The sequence below is a fragment of the Oryx dammah genome, unplaced genomic scaffold (genome assembly GCF_014754425.2).
Source record: "Oryx dammah isolate SB20612 unplaced genomic scaffold, SCBI_Odam_1.1 HiC_scaffold_27, whole genome shotgun sequence".
Classification (NCBI taxonomy): Eukaryota; Metazoa; Chordata; class Mammalia; order Artiodactyla; family Bovidae; genus Oryx; species Oryx dammah.
In genome coordinates, this window is record NW_024070211.1 from 46,832,584 (window position 1) to 46,858,848 (window position 26,265).

Genomic DNA, 26,265 nt, shown 5'->3' on the forward strand with positions numbered 1-26,265 from the left:
TCCATCAAAATCCATTGCAGAGCAGGGCAAGGCAGGACCTAAACCACACTGGCATACCATTTCTTAATTCCAGTCTTCAAGATACCAAGAATGGGGGTCTATCACTAAGTTTACATAAGCTGTTTCTGAATTTTGTTAAGGGAGCTTTTCTTATTTTATGATGATATCAGGCTGGAAAATATTCTTTCTGAGTAAGCATTCATGATGTTAACCTTCCAAAGATTTGTCAAAAATATAGTTTTTGAAGTTTTGTCCTTTATTGAGGTTGTGTTCTAAATCATTCATATACTTTTGACCCAACATCAAACTCCAGTGAATAATGTCTATCAGGTTTCTCTTTATTTCGAATTTTCTCTTCTTTTCTATTCCCAAGATATGCATCTGTCAGCAGGGTTTAAGAAAACTCACTGAAGTGTTCTGTGATGTTTATGTATTAAATAAACATTTTCCATCTGATGCTTTTACCTATAGGAACAGCTCAAGTACCATAAATTGATAGTTTCTAAGTGAAATTACTCACCAGTTGTGTAATTCAGCAAAGGCAGCTTTGATCTTCTTCACGGAACTATCTACTTCTTCCTTGATCATGACACGGTATCTAGTTAGAGACACAGTACAGCGTTGCAAATCCTTCACTGATTTCTCAATATTTGGGCCTGAAATTAATGTCAAGAAAGAACATGTTAAAGTGATCAGTTTATTTTTTTTATTTCTGAGCTAAACAACAACGACAAAGGCAACTATATCCCCTTCCAATAAAAAGAGATCTTCTTTTGTTTTTCAATTAAAAAAAAAAAGTTCCATTAAGAGAATATTTATAGTCCAAATTTTTTAAAATCCAGAGTGGGTGGTTTGTGTGGTCCCTGAGAAGCTGTGATCTCACCAGTGGGCTCTCGGCTGGGCCATTTTGGGCACATGTATCTCCTTTACCCTTTGCAAAGAGGCTCTGATCATTATGTTCTATTACAAACCGGAGTTTCTTAGAATCTGATACGTCTAAAGACCATTTGTGCTGCTGGCTCTCTCTATAAACACCACTCTGTGTGGTTTAAAGCCAGCAGGGCTTTTGGAAGAGGAAAATGACATAGAGGTTGGGAGAGGTACAAATGAGCTAGAGAGAGGACAGAGCATCCGTGCCAGGTATCCTGGCTCTGGCCCCATCAGTCCTGAGCCAGGCCTGTAATTATAGCAGCAGTACTTAAAGCAGCTCTGTGGGTGCCAATCTTGCCTGATTTCCTGAAACTGTCACCAGGGTTTACAGATAGTGCAGAGCAAATAGGCAAATTGTACTTATCCCAACAAGGGCATGGTTTTTTAGAAAAAAGAAATCTCTCTCAAGAAAAGTGAGAAGGTATAATCAAACCCAAGCCAAGGAAATCAGATACAACTGAGGCCTGAATGAGAATATTATTTAAATCCTCTGGTAATCAGAAAGGAAGCGATTTAGCCCCTTTCATGTTTAATACTAGTTATGCATAAAGTATCAATATATCAAAGTTCAAAAAGTAATCAAAATACAGTGTATCCAATATAAAACCCTCTTTCAGTGTCTTTTGTCTGAAAGTTCTAACACAGAACTGAATTTACATGAGGAACATCATATCAGAAGACCCGGTTGGCCTCTAAACCCATCTTCAGTCAATGCAAATTCAGAACCCATATATCAGGGAAACATTCAACATTTATGTGGCTAAAGAGGCTCCTGCATTAACATTTGCTTTATAGGATATTAGGGTACCAAGTGTTTGTGGTGCAAATTTATCCATCCCTAGAAAGAGAAGAATGGCCACAGAGAGGCAGAAAAAGGGGATATAATTCCACTTAAACATTCAAGACCTTTGATTAACAATGGAGGAATCATATCTGGTTTTCAATCTATGTGGCTCACAGAAAGAAACACAATTTCTAACTCTCTTTACTAAGCGGCATCTTTTGGAAAGTTCTGTCATTCAGGTACTTCTCTGTGTGTGCAAAATATGTTGAATCATTTGTGCAAAAGAAATCACTTTACCTCTTTTCTTTGCCAACTCATCTGGCTTTATTTCAAGATGAGCTGCAGGGGCATTGGACTTAACAGGAGATGTTTTGGTCTTAGGCTTGCTTGGGTTACAGGGCTGCTCAGCTGACCACTGTAGGCCATCTGACCTCTCTGGTGTTCCATGTATAGGTTTGGGGTTCCCATCTAAGGACAGTTTCTGTTGCAGTGGTCTGTTGCCTTCTGTAAGAAAACACCAAATAATGTCTGTGAAGTGATAAACTAAAAACACTGATGATCAGCTGATGGGGATGCCACAATTTTGGGTTTTGTTAACATGTTGGCAATAGTTCCTTTCACTGCAAACAGTCAAGAAACTGTTTTAATAGACTCCCAAGAAGATGAAAGGATATACTAGAAAAAGCCTTGTACTTGGAGTTAGAAAACCTGAGTGGGTGTTTTGACTCTAGTAATTACTTACAGAGTGACCCCAGGCAAGCCACTTATCTCTGAGTCTTAGTTTCCTCACCCATAACTACCCAGGAAGGTCCTTAGGAGCCTTATATGCATGAACAATTCCCCCACTATTCAGTAAAGGCTTAGATGTCTTTAAGTGTGATTTCAAATTGAGGCTATAAAAACATAGCCCTCCCACCTCCAAGTGCTACATCAATGTCTTGTGGTATTTTATTCGGAATTAATGAAGGCAGAAGAGAAGCTAGGGCAAGAATGAAGTGACAACAGGTTCTATGATCATTTCATCTAATTTATGGAAGGATTAAATCAGGAAACATCATCACAATAACTCAATTATATTTAAAATCTAGAGAGTCAGATTCCCTCTGGAGCTTTAACAGATGTGGCAATAAATTAGCAGCACGTTGCTTTCGGCATCTTTTAAAGGTAGGTTCCTATTTAGTTATTGCTGGAGTGGATTAAATGGCACCTCAGTGGCCTGAAAAGGAAATGTATCACACTTAACATTTTACTAACAACCAGAGAGAGCTCTGAGTATGAGAAAAAGGGAAGCCAGCCTGCTTTTGCAGGTCAGGTTCTTGGAGAAAGTTGGGTGTAATGGAAAGAGTGTAGGTTTGGCACTCCTGACCTTCCTGATGTCTGGATTACCCTGTATGAATGAGTCCATTTCTCTGGCCAACTATGGCTCATACCCAAACTGAGCACAACATCATCGCTGTGAAGCCCGGCCTCTGCCTCACCTCTCTCTACTTCCTGGTGTAACCTGGTGCATTAAATTCAACACAAAGTTTTCATGTCTGCTCCTTCCCTGCAGAGGCTAAGATGCCCTTAAAGGCGGATGCAAAATCTGATTCGTTTTTGAAGCTCCAGTACTTGTGTCTAGCTCAATAGCTATTTGTAGGATTGTGACTGAATTAAAGTACTCTTAAAATGATTTCATAGGAAAAAAAAAAAAGAAACAAAGAATACCTTTCCTGACACTGTCACAAGCATTATAGAGAATACACTTGGAAAGTACAAAAGAATAGAATTTGGTCCTAGTCAGTTTGGTTTTAGACATTTGCCCATTTATGATGGGTAAATCTGATTTTAGCTGAATCCATCATTTATTACCTGTATATCAAAAAGGCACAGCCTACGTTTTATAGGCTGAATATTGAGTGCCTCTTAAAATTTACTTAAAAGGAAATTACAGCACACAGTGGAATGTTCAGCCCAGGTGGTGAACAAAGTAAGTAAGTACTGAAAACATCATTTCCTCCAGTAATAAAACAGATTTAAATGATAGTATACAGTTTTATCTTTAGTTTTACTAAAGTTTGGAACTTCACTGCAGGGGCAGTGGTTGTCAAACTTTAGTGTGCATAACTTTCCCCCTAGTACTTATTGCAAATGCAAATTCCCTGACACCACCTGCAGAAATTTCGATTTAGAAGTGGATCCAGAATTCAGCTTCCAAGTGTTTCTGGTGGGGTGGAGTTGGATGGTACCTGGGTATTACCCTCACCAGGAGAAACTCTACTGTGAGAGATGAAAAACTAATTTTTTGATGACTGTATAAATGTTTTGTTAAAAGTGAGTAAGTATAGGCTGGTTCTAACTCTCTCTAAATCACAGTTGAGATTCAGGCTTGATGAAATTCAATAAATTAAGACTCTAAAATACAGTTCATTGTGCACAGTGTAGTAAATTAATGTTATTCTTGAAAATAAAGGGGATTTCCATTATAGCCTAGTGGAAATAATGACCTTAGAACAGAAGAAAGAAATTATTCTGTTGAATGCAAAAGCATTTTAAATGGAAGACCAGCATGCAAATGAGTTTGGGATTATTAACCTAGAGCTGAATATATTTTGTGTATCAGAGAACTGATATGAGGGCTACTGGTTCATTTCATCATTCATCCAACAAATGTTTATTGAGAAATTTGAATAGTAGTATTTTTTTTTAGGACCTGAAAGCTGTCTCAACGGTAGGGTCATTGAATGCTGGAAAGATCTGAGTTCTCAAAGACTACTTGGGTATATTTGCACACTGGTGGTACAATTTGTCTCCAAATATAGTAAAATGCTAGGATTCTTTCAGATGAAAACTGGTGAATTGGTGGAGGGTTAGAGAACTATTGACTATAACAGAATTAGTTCATTCTGACCACAGGTCCTGATATTTCTAGCAACAGAATAAAAAGAGTCCTTTCCTGGATACAGTGATTTTCCTCTAACATTATGAGCTAGAAATACCATCAGTTTTCCACCTTTCTGAAATCTACTTGTAAACTTTATTATTTTAATTAGAAATTTTTGTTTATTTATTTTTGGCTGCACCGAATTTTAGTTGTGGCACATGGGCTCTGTAGTTGTGGTGCAAGGAGTTGCCCCATGGCATATGGGATCTTAATTCCCTGACCAGGGATCGAACCTGTGTTCCTTACAGTGGAAGGCAGATTCTGAACCACAGGTCTACCAGGGAAGTCTCTCCACTTGTAATCTTCAATAGACTACAGCTGACTTGGAGTTGAATCATATCACTCTCCAGTAAGGTAGCCACTAGCCACATGAGGCTATTGAACACTTGAAACATGGCTTGTCTGAATCAAGTTGGCTCTAAGTGTAAATCACACACTGAAATGTGAAGACTTAGTACAAAAAAAAAGGAGAATTAAAAATATTCCTTTGATCAATAAAAAATAGTATCACATGTCAATATGATTGTCAATATATTTAGATAGAATAAATTACTCAATTTAAATCACCTGTTTATTTTTACTTTTTAAATGTGTCTATTAGACAATTTAAAATTACATGTACAGCTCATACTATTTTTCTATTGAAGAGCCCTAATACAAACCAAAAGAAGCATGAGATTTGTTGGCCTACAATCTATAGTCGTTACAAATTTATATTCTAGACTAAGAGTATTGATTTTAGTGAAACCTTAAAATATCCTTTTCAATTTCTACATGAGAAAAGTGGAGACAGTGATGTATGTCTTGTTCATCATTATATGCTTGGTGCCCTGTGGGTACATGATGAATACTGAATGGATGGGTGAATGAATGAATCAGTATTACTTTCGTACTTTGCATGCCTGGGGCCTTTCCAATTATAGGGAGCCTAGTTTGATATGAGTCTCTGGCTATGTCTTTATCCAATATTCATCAAATACTTGAACCAAAGGAGCTACTTCTTGGAAAGAAAAGTTATCTTTGGAAACACCCAATCTGCCCAGATTTCAATAAAAATTATATTTGAATTTAATCCTTGTCCATGTGTCTAAAAAATTGCTCCTAGAAGCTTATGTGTTTTTGGATCTATTACCCAAGGCTTCCTCTTATTAAAATTACTTATCAAATCCCAACATAGATGTTATATAGCTGAGTATGGATCTGATTTCTGATTCAATTTAACTCAACAGGCCTGTACAGAATGACCACCGTGTGCTTGCCCTGGCTAATTTGCAGGAGTTAAATGGGACATAGTCTTTCTGCCCTTAAAAACTACTATGTAAAATGTGAAAAAAGAATATAAGACTCCAGTATGATAAATCTGAGTTGACCTTTCTCCACTAAACTATTTTGGCACCTCAGCTGAAAATTTGTTGACTGTATCTGTGTGTTCTATTGCTGAACTCTATTCTATTCCACAGATCTAATTGTTTCTCCTCACCCTGATACCACACTATCTCATTTACCAATTACTATATTGCTGTTGTTGCTAAGTCACTTCAGTCGTGTCCGACTCTGTGCAACCCCATAGACGGCAGCCCACCAGGCTCCCCAGTCCTTGGGATTCTCTAGGCAAGAATACTGGAGTGGGTTGCCATTTCCTTCTCCAATGCATGAAAGAGAAAAGTGAAAGTGAAGTCACTCAGTCGTGTCCAACTCTTAGTGACCCCATGGACTGCAGCCCATCAGGCTCTTCCATCCATGGATTTTCCAGGCAAGAGTACTGGAGTGGGGTGCCATTGCCGTCTCCGAATTACTATATAATGAGTCTTAATATTAAACAATGAATGTCCTTCAATTTTACTCTTCTTTTCCAAGATTGCTTCAAGATCTTAGGTCCTTTGCATTTCAATATAAATTTAACAATGAACTTGTATATTTCTTTTAAAAAAATCTGATGGGATATTAACTGCATTTGCATTCAGTGTATAAATCAATTTGGAGATAACTGGTATCTTAGTGATACTGCATCTTTTGATTACTGGACATTATATATCTCCCCATTTCTTTAGGTTTTCTTTTATTTGTTGCATCATTTTATGGCTTTTGGTGTCTTGTGCATCTTTAGTTTTTATTCCTAGGACATCAACCCTGAATACTCTTTGCAACGACTGATGCTGAAGCTGAAGTACCAATACTTTGTCCACCTGATGTGAACTGCCAACTCATTGGAAAAGACCCTGATGCTGGAAATGATTAAAGGCAGAAGAAGAGGGCAACAAAGGATGAGATGATTGGATGGCATCACCAACTCAGTGGACATGAACTTGGGCAAACTCTGGGAGATGGTGAAGGACAGGATGGTGAAGACTGGAGTGCTGCAGTCCATGGGGTGGAAAAGAGTCAGTCACGACTTGGTGACCGAACAAAAATTTTAGATGACATGCAAAATGTCATTGTATATACAGTAATTTTTTAAAACTTCATTTCCCAATTGCTGGTTGCTAGAATACAGAAATACAAATTAGCTTTTATATACTGAACTTGTACCTAAAACACCTTGCTAATTTCCTTATCAGTTTTTTGTTTTGTAGCTTTCTTGTAATTTTCTATATGGGCAATAATGATATCTGTAAATGAAGTGTAATTTCTGTCTTTCCAATCTTTCCTTGCCTTATTAGGCTGGCTAGGAATTCTAGGACAATGTAGAACAATTACTCTTGCATTGTTCTTGATTTTAGGAAAACTACATTCAATATTTTATTATCAAGTATTATATTGGCTATACAGTATAATTTTCATATGTTTATCAGTAAGTTTTCTTATCTACTGGGAGTTTTTATTTTATCAAGTGATTTAAGATGATTATGCTGTTATTTTCTTTGATTTTGTTACAACATTGGTTGCTTTTAAAATGTTAAACCAATGCTGCATTCCTGAAAAAAACTACTTTGGTTATAGGGTATTAACTTTTTAATATATTGTCCTTATTTTGGTTTGCTAATATTTTGTTGAGGATTTTGCTCTTTTATTTATGAGCAATGTGGTTCTGAGATTTTTCCTGTAATAATTTTTGTCAGGTTTTGATAAGGCTATGCTGGCCTCATTAAATGAGTTGAAAAGTGCTGACTTCCTTCTATTTCTAAACTATTTCAGGAAATAAAGATTTGTTTAAGACTGCTATTATTTTTTCTTAAATTAAGAGTTACTGGTGAAGCCACCTCAGCCTGGAATTTTAATTACCAATTGCTTTGATGGATTTAGAGCTATTTCTATTTTCCATTTCTTCTCATGTGCATTTTAGTGACTCATATTTTTAAAGAAATTTGTTCACTTCCCTTTTCACATAAAATTCTTTTATAATATCCTGTTGCTAGTCTTTAAATAAATAAATGAGGGATCAGAATCGATTTCATTACAGATAGTGGTAACTGGGTTACTGTATTTTCATTATGGTGCAGTTCAAATTATTTTCTAGTATCTCTTGTGAATTTTTTTCCTTTGATCAATAGAGTATTTATTTTTGTTTATTTATTTTGTTTGTGCTGCATGGCTTGTGGGATCTTAGTTCCCTAACCAGGGATTGAACCCAGGTCCTCAACAGTAAAAGCACAGAGACCCAACCACTGGACTGCCAGGAAATATCCCATCAATGAATTATTTAGAAGGTTGATTAATTTCTAAATTTTTGGAAATTTTCTAGATATCTTAGTGCTATTAAATGTTATTTCACTTTTATTTTTGGTCAAAGAACATAATCTAAAGATTTTAATACTTAAATTTTTTTGAAACTTATTTTATGGTCTAGCAATTGGTAAATTTGGGTGAAAATGTCATGTGTCCTTCAAGTTGTCAGGTGTAGTGTCCTACAAATGCCAATTAGGTCAAGTTGGCTGACAACACTATTCAAAAATTCTGAAAGATTTTTGATATACTTGCTCTATCAGTTACTAATAAAATGGTGATAAAACCCATAACTATTGTGAATTTGGTCTGTTTCTGTCTTCATGTGTAAAGTGCATTTCTTTAATTAGCATATGATTGGGTCTTGCTACTGGTCTTGCTATCCAGTCTGTCAATCTCTGCTGTTTAATTAGAGTCTTTTGTCCATCTCCATTTAATATAATTATTGGTATTACTGGGTTATGTTTACCATTTTGAGTTGTGTTTATTCTTTGTTTCTTTGATCTTTTTTTCCCTTACTTCTTTTAGGTGAAATGGTTTTCAAGAAATTGTTAGTCTTATCTTTTTTGTGATACCTCTTCATTCTTTGCTTTTAGAGGTTGTTCCAAGGATTATAGTATGTATCATTAATTTATCATAGTGTCCTTTGAATCAATATTATACTGCCTCATGTATAATGTAACAATCATACAATAATAAATAAATAATTACACATACCCACTTCTATCAACTGTCTACTTATAGCCATATATTTTACCTCTGTGTTTGTTGTGAACCTCATAATACATTGTTATTATTTTTGCTTTAAGCAGCCAATTGATTTTCAAAAAAAACAAAGAGGGAAAAAAAAACATTTTTCTTTCTATCCATATATTTACCATTTTCAGTGTTTTTCATTTCTTCCAGCAGATTCAAATTTCAATCTAGTATCATTTACTTTCAACTTAAAGAATATCCTTTAGCTTGTTTTGTAGTGCAACTCTGTTGGTGAAAAATTCTTTCCATTTTTGTTTATCTTAAAATATCTTGACTTTATCTTCCTTTTTGAAGGATATTTTCTCTCTCTCTCTCTCTCTCTCTATATATATATATATATATATATATATATATAAAATTCCATATTGGCAGTTATTCCTATTACATTATAGATTTCATTCTGGAGTTTCCTGGCCCATATCATTTCTGATGAGAAGTTAACCTTTACTCTTCTTGTTGTCTCCTGTTTGTTATGTGTCTTTTATCCTTTGACTGCTTTTAAACTTTTATCTTCATTCCTGACTTTCAGCAGTTTGACTATGACACGCTTTGGTGTGATTTTCTATCATTTACTCTGCTTGGATTTTGCTGAGCTTTTTGGATATGTGGGTTATTGTTTTATGTTAAATTTGGAAAACCTGTGGGCATTGTTTCTTCATATGTCCCCCTGTTTCTCCATTCTCTCCTTTTTTCTTCTGAGATTCCAATTACATATCTATGAGAATGCTTGATATTGTCCCTTGAGTCACTGAGGCTCTGCTTCTTTTGTCACCATTTTGTTTTCTCTTTTCTTCAGTTTGGATAATTTCTTTTGACCTGTCTTCAATTTCACTGATCCCTTAGTCTTTATTGTCCAAATTGCTACCAAATTGCATCTGATGACTTCCAAAAACTTCAAATACCATACTTATTAGTTCCAGGATTGTCATTTCATTCTTTCCATCTCTCCTGAAATTCTCCTCCCTTGACCTATTAAGTCCACTTTTTTGGGCAAAATTTTAAAACATATTGATAATCCTTGTCTGTGGATTTCAACATCTGGGTTGTCTATGGGTCTGCTTCTAATGACTAATCTTTCTCTTCACTAAAGGTCACATTTTCTTCTTGCAATGTCTAGTAGTATAGTAATACTTCAAACTGGATACTGAATATTGTGGATGACACTTTGAGAAACACTGGGTTTTGTTATTTTCTTGTGAAGAATTTTGGATTTTATTCCAACGGTCATTAAAATACTAGCATATCACTTTCTGCTCTCCCTACTCCCACCCCTCCCTTTTTACCTTGAAGGCAAATGTTAGACATCTTATAAAACAAACTGGAATGTCTTTATTTAATTACCCTGCTTTATACCTCTCTTTCTAAGCTTGTCCCCCATCCTAAAAGCCAACTCTAGATCTAGAGTTTCCCCATTTTCTGCCAGGCAGTCAGCATCCTTCCTGCCAAAGCTCCCTCCCTCTGAAGTCTTTGCTGCAACTTCCCACATTCTACTTCATCAATCCTCTCCCATCTACTTTTCTTCCTCTAGAAACTGGGGTTCTCTTTTCCCTTTCCTTCATCATTGTGGATTTCCATATTTTAAAATTCCTTTACTATAATTTAGTAGGGTTTGTGATGAAGAAGACATAAATTCTTGCCTTTATTTTTCTTAAAAAATTATTTATATGCTTTGCCAAATTATTTGCTAGTCACTTAGACCCACTGACACTCAACTGTAGTGCATGTAATTGTACTTACACTTAACTCTTGTCAATACTGAGAACTATCCATTTTCCAGTTACTACATCTTAGTATCTACTTACATATTTGACTTGTCCTTGATTTATTTTACAGAGTAAAACATGAACAGAGTTGATTGTTTTCTATTAACAGTATCAAAGAAAATAAATCTTCTTTTGGGGAGAAATATATAAACTTAGATCCAAAGATTTTCATAATATATGTACAACTATGTATGTGTTCAGATTTGAAAGTCTGTGAAAACTCCCTTGTCTCTTTAGCTTTTTGGTGAAAGCCTTTTGTACTTAAAGGTAGACTGAAGGAAGTATACACAGAATTCAAGTCTAAATTTAAAGGATGTATTAAGGGACTTCCCTGATGGTCCAGTGACTAAGACTCCTTGCTTCCACTGCAGGAGACATGGGTTCAATCCCTAGTGGGGAAACTAGATCCAACATGCTGCAACTAAGACCCAGCATAGTTAAAAAAATAAAAATAAATATTAAAGGATATATTTATTATAGAGTAGTTCTAAAACAATTATTTTAACTCACTGAGTTAAGATGATTTCATAGTCTCCCATACAAATGTAATTTCAGTAAATCACATCATCTCATGATGATTAACTTAGTATTGTAAGTGGTTCTATCAAGAAAAAAAACTTTGATAAAATATAATTTTGCTATTATAAAATAATGCCTAAAATTTCTAATGTCTGTGTTACTTAAAGCATTACTATTCTCTTAAAAGGACTTATGCGAATACAATAGTGTTTTCTGATAACCAATAATACAGTAATTGGTAGTTTTTTGACCACTGATCTTAGTGCTCTTAAATATTCACAAAAAAAGAAATGAAAATGGAAATTAAACATCGCAAAATGCTCCATTTTCTTACTAATCAGTTTTACAAATAAAACAATGAGATTAGTGCAATCTTTTTGGACAGCAAATATTAAGAATTTTTAAAATATTCATACCCTTTGAACCCAATAATTCTACTTCTAAGAAAGTACGTCAAGAAAATGATTGTTCATAAAGATTTATATACAAAAAAATGTTCATTACAGCATTGTTTATAATAGCAAGTGGAAACAATGCATATGGACAACAGTTTGGAAATAATTAAAATAAATGGCAAATTCATAAAAACACAGCACAGCTATTAAGGTCATGTTTTTAAAGAACAAAATGATATGAGGTAATGTTTATAATGTCATGTTAAGTAAAAAGCAAGATACAAAAGTTCACACACTACATTACATTTGTAAAAATGACCCCTATATATCTATAAATCTAAAACATTCTGAAATGAAATTTAACAGTGGTTGTTTCTAGGAGGTAGGCTTTTTCCCCCTAAACCTTACTGTATTTTTCACATCTCTTCAATTAATATAAATGTCTTTTAAAATCGGAAATACAAAATCCACAATGATCTTTTAAAAGCAGCATAGGAACTCAAACATTTTAAATTCAGGCAAGAATACCGGAGTGGGTTGCCATGCCCTCCTCCAGGAGATCTTTCCGACCCAGGGGTTGAACCGAAGTCTCCCACAGTGCAGACAGAGTCTCCACCATCTGAGCCACCAGGGAAGCCCCAAATTAACCTATACATAGCCATCTATTTATTATTAATAACTCAATACAAATCATGAAAAAGGCTTGAGTGCTTATTATGTCCAGTTGTTGTTCTAGACACCAAAAAGTGGTAAAAGACATCTGTGGTTTCCATCTCATAGAGCTTGCAGCCTCAGAGGAAGACACATAAACCACACCACCACACAAACACACGTAGAATTACAACTCTGATAAGTTTTATGGAAACAAAAGTACACAGTCCTGAAATCTACACTTGGTATTTGACTTAGGGATATCAAGAATGAATTCTCCACAGAAGAAACAACTAAGCTCACCTGAAATCACATAAAAAAACTAATCAGATGAAGAGGGAAGAAAGCTGCATTCCAGGCAGAGTGTTTGAAGCAATTATCAAATTATTATCTCTTGACTCTAAATCTACCCTTGTTTGCCCTACTTTGTGATAACTAACAGTGGACCCTGTAAACAATTTTCTTTTGCCAATTGGTAGATTGTTAGCTTTGTTAGTAGAGGGCAACAGAGAGTCCCCTGCAAGGTGATGAGGGCATAAATACACTTCTGGTTTTGGTCCTTCATCATTATTGTTATTCCCTACAGGAGCCAGCAGCCATGCAGAGGAGTGGCGGATGCACGCTCCTGCCATGTTCCCTGACTCCCCCCGGTGGCAAGGGCTTTGAGCAGTTCCAGTCCATCCACACTCTCCAGAAATGGCAGGCTTCTTCTATAGGACAGCTTGGTCCAGGCCTTATGCCAAGATCTTTTGTCACCACAAGGCTGCAAGCATGTTCCCCTGGTAGCCATGACTATTGACTGGAAGGACTGATGCTGCAGCTGGAGCTTCAGAACTTTGGCCACTGGATGTAAAGAGCCAACTCATCGGAAAAGACCCTGATGCTAGGAAACATGGAGGGCAGGAGGAGAAAGGGATGACAGAGGGTGAGATGGTTGGATGGCATCACCGACTCAATGGACGTGAATTTGAGCAAACTCCGGGAGACAGGGAAGGACAGGGAAGCTTGGCGTGCTGCAGTCCATGGGGTTGCAGAGTCAGGCACGACTGAGTGACTGAACAAACAACAACTGGTAGCCACACACTTTATTTGATGAGGTCAGAATCTAGTTTTAGACCAGGGGAATCTCCCAGTCCTACTTCCTTTATTGTCCAGCCTTCTTGGAAATAGTAACTGTTCTCTTGACAAGCCTAGACCCCTGAGAGTCCTCACTTACCCATTTAGTAGTTAGCCACCTCTTACTATTTTAGTTAGCAGTTCTTGCTATTACATTCCACCTATTCAAGTAACCAGTGTGCCTTCTCTCTCCTGACTTAAACCTGACTGATGTACACAGCCCCTTTGTGGGACTAAGAGGAGACCAGTATGGCTGAAGCAAAGAGCAAGAATCAACACACCAGATCCTGAGGCTGGAATGGGACACAGGGGCCAGAATGTGCAGGAAATGGCAACTCACTCCAGTACTCTTGCCTGGAAAATCCCATGGACAGAGAAGCCTGATAGATTACAGTCCATGGGATTGCAAAGAGTCGGACACGACTGAGCGACTTCACTTTCACTTACAGGCCAGAGTAAGACTTTTGGTCTTTATCTTTAAGAGTCCAAATATGTGTTATCTGAAGAGATTACAGGATAGAGAATGATTTAGAGGGGAACAGAATGAATGCCAGGTGATTAAGGAGTGGATTACTATAGCAGCAGAGACAAGAGAAGATGGTTTGGATGGGAATGTAGAGATCAAGATAGTGAGAAATGGATGGATGCCAGGAACATTTGAAAAAGAAAATCAAGAGGACTTGGTGATCAATTGAATATCAGGGGAGAGGAAGATGTCTTGACTGATGCCTAGATTTCTGTCTTGCTTCAGGATGGATGGATGGTACACTAAGATCAAAAAGCTAAGACTGGGAAGGGAGATCAGGAGTTTGTTTTGAGCATGATGTTAGAGTGCTTTGAAATATCAAAGTGAAAATATCAAGTAGGAGTCTAAGTTCAGAGAGTAGCCTCAACTGGGATGAGGAGTATGTGAGCCAGCATACACAATCAAAGTTACAGCACGACCGAGATGATCTAAGAAGAGAGAGCTTTATGTGAGAAAGGACTTGGAACTAATCCAGCCATGATGAGCCTCAACAATTAACAGAGAGTTAGAGGAGAAGAACCCTCAAAGGAAACACAGAAGCAATGAAGATGGAGGGGAGAAATCAGGAAAAGTGTCAGGTCATAGATACCATGATGGTTGAGGAAAGAGTGGTCAATAGTCCTGCAAGGAAAAGGTAACTTAAGGATTGGAAAAATGTCTGCTAGATTCAACACATGGAGGCCAATGGTAAACTCAGTGGGGGCAATTTCTTTGGAGTGATGGGATCTTAAAAAACTGATAAGTGAGAGAGAGGTGAAGACATGGAGACAGTGAGTAAAGATAATTTTCTTAAGATGTTATAGTGATGAAACCCCAAGGAAACTCTTTTCACATTACAATTATTGTATACCTTAATTTTCATCTTACATCATTCTTCTATCACTACGTGACAGGGCAATTAACAGAAATTCAGAGGAGCCAATAACTTTGGAACAAAGACTTAGATAGGTTTAGTCCATTCTGTAAAACTGGATTGGCTCAGATCAAGCTGGGAACTTTCTGACTGGAAACCAGTCTTTTAATTTATATTGTCTTTACAAGGTCTTAAATATCATTAATACCTTTAAAGGTTTCAATTCAATTCAGTTCAGTCGCTCAGCCCTGTCTGACTCTTTGTGACCCCATGGACTGTAGCACACCAGGCCTCCCTGTCCATCACCAACTCCCGGAGTTTACCCAAACTCATGTCCATTGAGTCAGTGATGCCATCCAACCATCTCATCCTCTGTCGTTCCCCTTTCCTCCTGCCTTCAATCTTTCCCAGCATCAGGGTCTTTTCAAATGAGTCAGTTCTTCGCATCAGGTAGCCAAAGTTTTGGAGTTTCAGCTTCAGCATCAGTCCTTCCAATGAATATTCAGGACTGATTTCCTTTAGGCTGGACTGGTTGGATCTCCTTGCAGTCCAAAAAATTAATGGAAGGCATTTTATTCTTTGCAAGGAGTGCATTCCATTTAATTAAGTCTGTTTGTAACTGAAACCTTGTAACTAACAAGGTTTGAGTGGGAAGTTGGGAAGGTATCAGCTATTCAGAGATGAAAATGGTTTGAATTTTTGCTGTAGAGATGCAGCAAAAGTAGTTTTCAAATGAGAAAGAGAAGGGAGAGGGCTCTGGAGTTCACTCTCTCCAGGTGACAGAAAAATACCCGAGGGGTTTTATATATCCCGTGTCCCTGTGTCACTACATCTTGTGTCTGTTTCCGTCTCCTGCTTTATCACACACAGAGAAAGGAAGCACAGGTCTAAGACACGGAAAACACAACGTAAGGCTGCCTCTGATATTACCTGAACTATTCAGACACCGTGCTGCTGGAAGCTGAGTTTGAGACTGAACAACAAACAGCTACAAACGGGAGTTAACACTAAAGCATTAGATGCCAAAATAACAGAGTGAGAATAATGATAAATGTGCTTTAAACTATATGCTTCAAAATGCCTGTTCACATGACTGTACTTAATGTCAGCTATATAGCCTAACAAAGCACTATATCTTTAATTAAAAACCAATGGTTACAACGCTACAAGGGCTTTAGCTAAAATAATCCTTAAGTAAGGTTTAAATAAAACATTGGCTGTTTAGACCAAGATAGCCTGATGTCAGAGAACGTGAACGGGGGCTCCCTCAGCATCCACATATCCTCTTCTTCACCCATTCACACAGGGCCTTATCTGAAGTTGCTACACACACCCCTCTTCCTGCCCCAGCCTCTATCCTACTTGCTGGCTTCACAACATTTACTACAATCTATAAACATTTAAACTTCCCTGGCAGCTCAGATGGTAAAGAATCAGCTAACAATGCAGGAGACCCAGGCATGATCCCTGGGTCAGAAGATCCTCTGGAGAAGTAAATAGTAACCCACTCCAGCATCCTTGCCTGGAGAACTCCATGGACAGAGGAGCCTAGTAGGCTGCAGTCCACGGGGTCACAAAGAGTTGGACACCTCTAAGTGACTAACACTTTCACATAAACATTTTGGTGTATTCTGGTTTACTGTGCATCTCTTCTCCCCATTCCCACAAAAGAACGTAAACTCCAGAAAGGCAAAAACTTTTTTATTTTGTTTACTTCATCTAGAAGAATTGCTGGCACATGTTAGATGCTTAAGATATTTCCTATATAGATAAAGAAATGACTTCAGGGTTTACTCTGTGCCAAATACTATGCTAATCACTTTATTTATCTCATTTACTCCTCATCACAATTGCAGAATATTTTGCAGGTGAGACACGAAAGGGGTCACACAACTAGTAAGTGACGAGACCAAGATTTGAATCCAAACATGTTTAATGCTAAAGCCCTGCTTCTTAGCAATGATATTATGTTGCTTCCATCTGAGAGCTGGAACGGCTGAAACCCTGGAATACACACATTTCGCTTTTCTATTAAAGTTCTCAGCAAGCTGCTTTCTTCTTGTTGATCTTTTCTAATCCTCTGGTCCAATATAGCATTCAGAAAAGCAGAGGAGATAATCTTGGAGCTAGGGCCAACAACAGGATTTAAAAATCTGCTTGGAAATCTTATAGGGAACCCCACACCACAAAAATATTGTACAATAGTCTGTTGTTGTTTTCTTCTTTTTTATATGAAGCACAAATGAGCGACAGGCAGCCAACATTCTAAAATAACAGGACCCTTTCTCTCACATTTGCTTCAGTTCACCTAGAGAATAAGAAAGCGGTTCTGTTCCAGAGAAATGCCACATGCAGAATCTGCATGGCAAAGGTAAAATGATGAGGCTGCCCCTGTTCTCCCACACAGGGCAAAAGCCCAGACCGTGGAGGTCAGTGAACATAGCATGGGGCCTTCTGTTAGAAACTAGTAACAGGTAACAGAAGAGCTGGCTTCCCAAGATGCTTTACAAGATGAGAGGAAATAAAGGAAGCCTGCTGGGAAGAGGAGCTGAAGAAAAGGAAAGCCCCGCCCCCAAGCTTATCTCAATGGAGCCAATTGGTAGCCCACAATCCTGCTTCTTTCCTATTGGATGGGAATTGTGTCCAGGGGGAGAAGGACAGCAGAGGAATCTGAATTCCTATTCTAGCCCATGCAGTGATAAGCATATAGACATTTCAGCAATCTGACCCTTAGGGAAAATAGAGTAGGAGCCACATTTGGGAAAAATGAAACCTAAGGTCATAATGCACTTTAACCATTTAGATAGAGCCTTAGAAATAAAAGTGACCCTTGGCATTACTTCTGTGAAAATAAATCTTGATCTACTCCTTGTCTGACTTTGTACTTAGATGCAGATAATCTTGATTGCATTATGTAAAAGATCTAATTTGAGTGGTTATTAAAAATTCTGAAATACAGAAAAAACTACTCCAAGGCTTAAAAAAGTAATTTTGTACTAAGTTTAAATCAAACTCCCCAACTTCAGAGCTATACGCTGACTTGCAGCATTGTCCCACTCGACAGTACTATATTTACAGCCTGAAACGATGATGCCTTTGGTGGTTATTTTTCACGTGGGAAGTCACACTAACACCCCGGAACCACCTGCACATATCTTAAGGCTAACTTTTCCCCTACCAGCAAATGATCCTTTTTAAAACCTTTAGAAAGAGAGATCTTGAATGTCAAGGTGTTATAAAAGATAAAACACGCTTTCCACATGTTCACAGCCTGCTGCCCAACTGGGCATTCAGGGCAAGCTTCCCTGAGCCAGTTTCATCACTGGAAAGCTTGATAAATGTTCCACCACCAGCAGACTGGAGATTTCTTTAAGGCTCATACTTTGAACTCACTCAAGTACAGCATATAATTATATGGTTTTGTTATGATTACTTTTCCCTAATTTTTCAATTATATACATCTTTCAGGAGTTATGGAGCCTGTGGTTTTAGTAATAACTCTCTAATGCATGCATCAAATTGCATGGATTTGAGTCAGGCTTTTGCTAACCAGACAGAGTTACCCCTGGGGCATAGATCTTCTCAGCTTTTCGACCCTGGGGCCTTGGTCTACTCAGCTATAAAGTGAGGGGATTAAGGGATTGTTCCCATCCTGCCCAGTTTCAAAGGTCTACTCAAAAGGGGGTGCAGTAATATGCAAGATCCGACACTCATCTGTAAAATATTTAGCAGAGATCTCAGGATTTCTGAAAAATTGAACAAAGCACTTCAGAAGTCATTTGATAGTTTTGGCATCAACCTCCTGATTAATCTTCATTATCTTTGCAAAGAAACTTAACTAGCTATAAACTCATTTTGAAATTTATGATCACAAGCTGTTGGTGAAGTTAATGGTCAACCAGAAGAATTTCCTTCCTTTTGCAAAAACTTCTGATAACCTTCCACTGTTGTCATTTATTCTTTAACAGAAAGATTTACATGAGTAATATATTTATTAATTATTAACAAATAATACTGATATACCTTAATGACTTCATGCTAAACTTACAAAGCTGAGGGATCCTGGGATGGTTCTTTGTGCAATAAAGTATTCTTTGCCAACAGTTTCATGACAGGGTTCACAAAAGCCCCCTTGTACAGAGAACTCATCTGCTGGGTATTTAACTTTCAAGGCAGCTCTCCACTGTGAAGTGAAGAGCTTCAATATTGCATTTGCTCTAATGTCATATACTTGATAGAGTTACTGAAATTGTTTTAGGAAGAAGGTATAAATTATAAGTAAATGAACAAATATATGTGCTGGGCTTTTAATGTATGATTGATATCACAACAGCAACCTGAGTAATTAGATTTTGAAAGTAATTCGTGTGAAAGCAATCACAGGCAAAGTTGGGAATGTGCCATTCGATTATTTAATTTCTTTCTCTTGCCCTCACCATAAATCAAAACATTGTCAAAATTGTAGGCAGAGGAAAAGCTGAATTAAAAGATGACTGGAACATCCAGATTCTAAAGAGAAATAGGTTATTTTTGTTGTTTGTTATATCATTGTGTAGTAAGGATTTTCTGAATTATGGCACTATTAATAGTGTTGTTAGGTAATGTTTATGGCAGAAAAGCAGAGCTTTGTGAGCAATTAGAAAACTTCTTAATGTGTTACACAGTGTCAGTTATTTCATGCTTCCTCATGGTAATCTCTGATTTAGAACAGGTTATCATGTGATTTTCTGTTTGCCCCTGTCTCTTCTGCTCGACTAAACTCTCCCCGTAGGTTGTTGTTCAGTTGCTAAGTCATGTCCAACTCTTTGTGACCCCAAGGATTGCAGCATGCCAGGCTTCCCTGTCCTTCACTATCTCCCAGAGTTTGCTCAAACTTATGTCCATTGAATCAGTGATGCCATCCAACCATCTCATCCTCTGTCACCCCCTTCTCCTCCCATCCTCAATCTTTCCCAGCATCAGGGTCTTTTCCAATTTTAGTCAGCTCTTTGCATCCGGTGGCCAAAGTACTGGAGCTTCAGCTTCAGCATCAGTCCTTCCAATAAATATTCAGGATTAATTTCCCTTAGAATTGGCTGATTTGATCTCCCTGCAGTCCAAGGCACTCTCAAAGTCTTCTCCCACACTACAGTTTGAAATAATCAATTCTTTGGCACTCAGCCTTCTTTGTGGTTCAACGGTCCCATTCATATCATACATGACTACTGGAAAAACCATAGCCTTGACTATACGAATCTTTGTCTGAAAAGTGATGTCTCTGCTTTTTAAGCCCCTGTTTTATTCATCTTTGGTTTATTTTAGGAGATGTTTTGAAAAACTTTTAAAATTTATCTAAATAATTTTGTATGGGTGGGTGTTGGGGGCAGGATGCTAGATGACTCACAATCACAGGAATCCCACACAACGAAGAACTGCCCAGTGACCTGAATTTTCTCATGTCTTCCCAGACACGTGACATATAAACTCAAAGTATTTTTTGTACAGTTTTCCTGTGGATTTACAAGATTTACTTGGATTTCCAGGGTTTAACTACTATATACATTAAGAGAAAACTGTACTCTCTGGTGTTTATAACTTTACCAAGAGTTTTTCACCATTTGGAAAATTCCATGGCCAATCACAAGGGCAGTCACAGTATTTGAGTGGATAATTAGCAATTTTCACTCTGCATTTGTAGCAGCTGCTTTCCCAGTGACCCCACGTCTACATTAAAATATACTTATTTAGTTTTTACTTCACATGTTGAATATAAAGGAAGTATTCATGTTATCCAGTTGACTACTGTCTCCCTTCCTGTAAGTGTAAAGCGATTCATGATAAGTGTATGGTATGAACATTTGACCATTTTATTAAGCCTTCTATTTTAGCTATTCTTGAACTTCTTATATTTTTATATTATTGATATTCTGTTTCTAGGTAGATTTATATTATCTATGAATTTTACTCTAGGACTTGACATAAAAATGGAGCTTTGGGCCAAACAGTATTGAAGACCACAGATCTAGTAGAATCCTGTACAGCTGCCATATTTTACAGAAAGGAAATGGGACACTAGAGATGAAATGATGCCTTAAGGTCATACAGTTGATTAAGAAGCAGCCTTTCATTGAGTGATGACTATATAGCTGTAGCACAAATAAAGAATATTCCAGATTCTAACACCCTGGAAGATTATATTCTATTGCACGATATAAAATACCAGGAGATAAAATAATTTGGTCTACCCTTTTATTAATAACATTTCCTTTGGTCACCAATTATCTCTCCCTTATCCTAGCCAAAGTGCCTTTAGAAAGAAAATTTCTTTAAGCTGGAATTTCTATTTTCCTGATGATTCCAATAGAGACTAGAAGTATATTTTTTAGATTAAAAAAATCCTCTGACTTTTGCAGGGCTGGATTGGACATGTCTTCTCTGGGCCTGTGACTTTCCTCCCGGCCCCTACCATCCTGCCTAAAGACCATTTGAATGTTGCAGGACAATCTTTTCCTTTCACCACCAACAACAGTAGCAGGGACGGTCCCAGTGGGTCCCCTGCCATCCTTTTCTTCTATGTCTTCCTAAGCAACTTTACTTAAGAATAACTGACCTGTGACCCCACGGAGTGCCTTTGAAGGCTCCTCGAGTATTGAGATCTTTTTCTCACGAGGGGGAAGGGCTGGTTTTTCACTGGCAGAATCGGTGGATGAGCTGTCCTTCTCACAGCCGTTGATGTGGCCATTCTGTATCTGGGGTGGTGGTGGCTGCATGGGCCCTGCCTCAGGCCTCTCTGCCTTGTCTTTAGCATCTTTGTTGCCTTGATGCTGCTTGGACTTGCTTCGTTTTCTCTTATTGTTCTAGAATGAGAAACAAATGAGAAATGAATATCATGCAGCTCACAAGCACCTTGAAATAGAATGTGAATCCGAGAAAGCAAAATAAGATATGTTATCCTTTTGCTTTTTTTTGTTTTCTGACTCTTCAAATAAAATGGGTGAAAATACTGATGTCTTTATTAACCACCCAAGTTACTATAAATATCTTCTTTCCCACAATGAGTTGTATAAACTTTTACTTCATAAACATAGAAGACAAAAAGTTTCCTTTACAAGCAAAAAACAGCAGGAAATGGCTTAAAATAGCTGACATATCATTTGAGCAAACTGAGGACCTACATATCTGAATGGTCATAGAGTAAAAAATCTCGTGGTTACTACCCTAGAGGAACTTGAATTCAGCTACTGTGCTATTGGAGAAGAGTTCTCATTCCTTATAGAGACCATGAGGTTGGGAGGAGGGCAGGGAAGACCCTGAGGTTCTGCTCCTCTGGGGAGGAGGGAAACCTGAGGGGAGGGTGGGAACAGAAGAGGCTGGCGCCTCCTTGCAGAATGAGGAAGTGGAGTCAAATCCCCAAAGTCCAGGTTGGGTCTTTGAAAAGGCACCCCCCCCAAACCAGGCCACCCCTGGATTGCTGCCACACTATCCAGGAAGTCCCAGAATCATCCTCATGAACATTCAAGCTGGAGTGGAGAACTACTACAAAGCATTGCCAAACCAACATGGGCCCATCTGAATTCTGTGCCCCTGGAATACTTGGCTGCTAGCTCAACAGCACCATAAGACTTTTCTCACATTTAGCTCAGAATAACACAACTATGCATTTTATTTCATTTTTTATTTATATCTTTTAGTAATTTAATTAATGTATTTATTGGCCACATCTTGCAGTATGTAGGATCTTAGTTCCCTGAAGAGGGATCGAACCTATGCCCCATGCAGTGGAAGTGTGGAATTTTCATCACTGAACCACCAGGAAAGTCCCTACCCCGAATTTTAGGTAACTGAAATTTTTTAGACCTTGGTACAGGCCTCAGCCAACAGACAAGGGACCTGTCAGGACAGACCCTGGCCTGCCTGCAGCATCAGTGTCCCACCAGCTAAACATCAGCCCGGCTTTGTTCTGCAACATGTTTGAAAAGAAATAAGAAACAATTTTCTCTTGATTCTCCTCCCTATTCCCTTTCTTTTCCTTTGAAACCGCAAGCATGGCTCTTTGTAAGGGCTCCTCCAGGGGAGAGAAGTGCAATGACTGGGTGAAGGAAAGGCCCAGGGGCACCTATTCCTACAGGAGCCCTGAGTCTCCTAGGCTGGGAGACATCTTCCCATTTAACCTTGAAGAAGAAGGTTTGGTAATGAGTTGGGTCTGCAGCTGCTGTCTGCTCTTTTTTTTTTTTTTCCACATCAGAGAAATTTAATACCCAATCCACACATCTGAAATTTCTCCATGTAAGTATAAATACTGCCTTTCAATCACTTGCAAACCACCTTCATTTCATACAGAAGTCTGGGAAGCTATGATTAGAGATAAGCAGACATTGTCAAAGATGGTGGCATACAAATGTTGAACAAAAAACCTCATAATTCTCCCGGTTCTCCATGAAGCGAGGAGGAGAAAAAGGAGGAAAGGATCATTCCAGTAATTCCAGTGATCTTGGGAATTTATGAAAGTAATACTGCTTTCATGCGTGAGTTTGTTAAAACCTATTCCTCGGGCCGGTGATCCTCCCTCAGTGGGAAGAGGATATACTGGGATTCCCCTTGGGGAAGTTACTTTGCAAAGAGAAGCAGATTTTTTGTCAAAGTAATGAAACAGATGACAGGCCTAAAACAGGAAGTTGCACTTCCAAGGAGCCAGCGAGCACCCATAAACGCTCACAAGACCGGGAAGGCCAGTGTGCGCACGGCACACCACACCTGTGCCCGGAGGTCGGAACGCTGTGACTAGATAAGAAAGAAAAATCACTCGAGTGGGGCGGCTTAAAATCTCCCCTCTGCTCACAAGGAGCAGTCAGTCTGCCAGGGTTCGAAAGAAAGGAAAACAGGTCCCTGACTTACTATGGCTTTAAAGCACATCCTTTATTAAAAATCTAGCTTATTAGAACTCAGGAAAAATGTTTCTGGGGGCAGCCCTGGACAGATTCTCTCGGCTGGAAAAACATGTGAAAATGTATTTAGAGCTTTTCAAGTATCTTTAAAAAGCTCCTTAATGTTTTCCTTTGTGCTGTGGGATACGTTCAGGCAAGTTAACATCTAGAATCCTTTGAATTCTCTGGTTGGGCTTGCCTTAATACTTAAAAAGAAAAACTCTGGGACTTCTAAAGCACACCTGGTGGTTAAAAACACTTGAACAGAAAACAAGGGCATTAGTAGGGAGGGTGGCTTTTAATTTAAGAGAGTCATGAATCTGGAAGCTTCCTGGGTATACATATTAACACATTTGAAAGCAGCACAAAATTGGCACCCTTGTTAAAATGATAACAACCACGAAGATTCTGATGGAAGATGTTACTAATTTACAATCCATATCAATCTTACCTTCTTTTTTCCTGTCATATTCCATTCTTTTAGAACTTGAATTGCACTGCCTAGACAAAGACAAAGAATCTTCAACATGTATTCACATAATAAAACACCACACAAAATTCATCTCTGTCTTTCCATCCTGGTAGCGATTTTTTTCCTGGCTTTTTCATTTGTTTTGATACATCCTACCTTAATAAAAATGCCAGTTTCATTTTTTATTTCCAGATTTGCATTTAATTCACTGCATGATCTTGGTTTTATCAAAGTATTAAGCCCCACTACATGAAGCTTACTTTGTTTTATCATTATGTTGTCTTAGAGAAAATGAAATATATCTTGAGAATTTTCTGATAGCTTCATTGCCATAGGTAGAATTAAAATTGTTCTGTTTTATATATGAATCAAAATACCTATAATCTTCTAGGCCAAACATGGGATTTTGAATATTATTAACTATGTGAATCCCAACTTTTTGTTTGGCTATTTCTGCTCATTTTCTGCCTCTACTCATTATGTTCACAACCTACAGGGTGACAAGAAGGACAGATGATCTGATGTTAGTTTTGTTCATGTCACTGTGGATAAGGACAGGACGCAGTCTTTGCAAGGTTCCACTTTGAAATAAAAGAAGCTCATTAAATAACAAGTGGAGTCCCAGGTTCTGAAATACTCTTCATGTGAATATGTGGCATCGCCCAGATGCAGAGGAAAAGTCTAACTTGATTAAATTAGAAAATATTTTAAAAGAAATGCTTAATCAGCGGTCAGCTACAAGAAGTATCTTCATGTAATCTAAGTTTCTTCACTCACTCCAAGGTGCTAGTGGTAAAGAACCCACCTGCTAACACAGGAGATGTTAGAGACTTGGGTTCAATCACTGGGTCAGGGAGATCTGGAGGAGGGCATGGCAACCTACTCCAGTATTCTTGCCTGGAGAATCCCACAGACAGAGGAGCCTGGCGGGCTATGGTCCATAGTGTCACAAAGAGTTAGACACGACTGAAGCGACTTAGCATGCACTCACTCACTCACTCCAAACTGCTGGGGGTAATTTCAACAAGTTATTGGTAATGAGTAGACTGGCTGTTCTTATTTAAATAGGTATTTCTAAAGAGCAGCTCTTAAATGTATTCTTTCAACAATTTTAAGCATTCTCATACAATTTCATTAGACTAATAGTTTTCTACAATGAGTATGTTGGCTAAACAAAGATAAACTTCAGGCTAGTCTTTATAACAGATTTCAAATTAGTAGGGCCCCAATTATTGAGTCTACTGTCACTGTTAGATAAGCAGAAGGCCATATTGCTTTGACTAATGTTTAAAATGACTAATTATTCCTGTCCATTCAGAGTTTCCAATTCAATGCCCCTCGAAGGCTTTTTGCGTTACATGTACTTGAAATAGTAAGACTGCATTTAAAAGTAAGCTATAATTCAGACTTTTTATTAACTAGGCTGATCTTTTCCTAATTTGCCTAGAGAATTAATGTTTCATAGTAATTTCCTTTCGAAGAACTTTAGGAAGTCACTTTCACTAGGTTACTTCCTAAGTCACACCAGTGGCTAAGAATTATTAGGGTAGTTCTTACTTACAGCTCAACTTCAGTATTCCAGATAAAATTAAATTAAAAAAATGTTGAAGACTGTTCTTTTAAATCAGAGAAAGGGGGTGAGTTGTTTACTACTTTCAACTGCAATATTCAATTATTCCTCTAATTTTTATATTTGGACATAAATTCTATTTGCAATTTGGACCATGAGCTTTTACAGGGTAATTCTGAAGAACCTGTGTTTACAGACAATTCTGAGACTGTTATTATTAAACTTTAATTATACTAAAATTGCTTGGAGTTTTTTTTGTATACATCATTTAGTTCATTTATTTTTGGCTATACTGGGTCTTCGTGGCCTCAGGGACTCTTCTCTAGCTGCAGCCAGCGGGGTTACTCTCCAGGTGTGGTGTGCAGGCTTCTCCTTGCACTGGCTTCTCTTGCTGCAGAGCACGGGTTCTAGGGTTCCAAGACATCAGCAGCTGCAGCGCGT

The 26,265-nt window shown here is 37.9% G+C and overlaps 1 protein-coding gene across 8 annotated transcripts in view; it reads right to left on the reverse strand.

Annotated features, from left to right (window-relative positions):
- The window catches only part of SPATS2L (spermatogenesis associated serine rich 2 like), a 182,114-nt gene that overhangs the window by 37,428 nt on the left and 118,421 nt on the right, over positions 1-26,265 (reverse strand). For 6 of the 8 annotated variants that reach the window (XM_040228846.1, XM_040228848.1, XM_040228847.1 and 3 more), the window contains 4 exons: positions 24,234-24,283; positions 21,469-21,715; positions 2,012-2,218; positions 521-656 (listed from right to left, as the gene is read on the reverse strand). In XM_040228846.1, the coding sequence (XP_040084780.1) occupies positions 521-656; positions 2,012-2,218; positions 21,469-21,715; positions 24,234-24,283 (640 nt within the window). The remainder of the gene's footprint in view (positions 1-520; positions 657-2,011; positions 2,219-21,468; positions 21,716-24,233; positions 24,284-26,265) is intronic. The other 2 variants (XM_040228852.1, XM_040228851.1) reach the window with 1 other exon arrangement.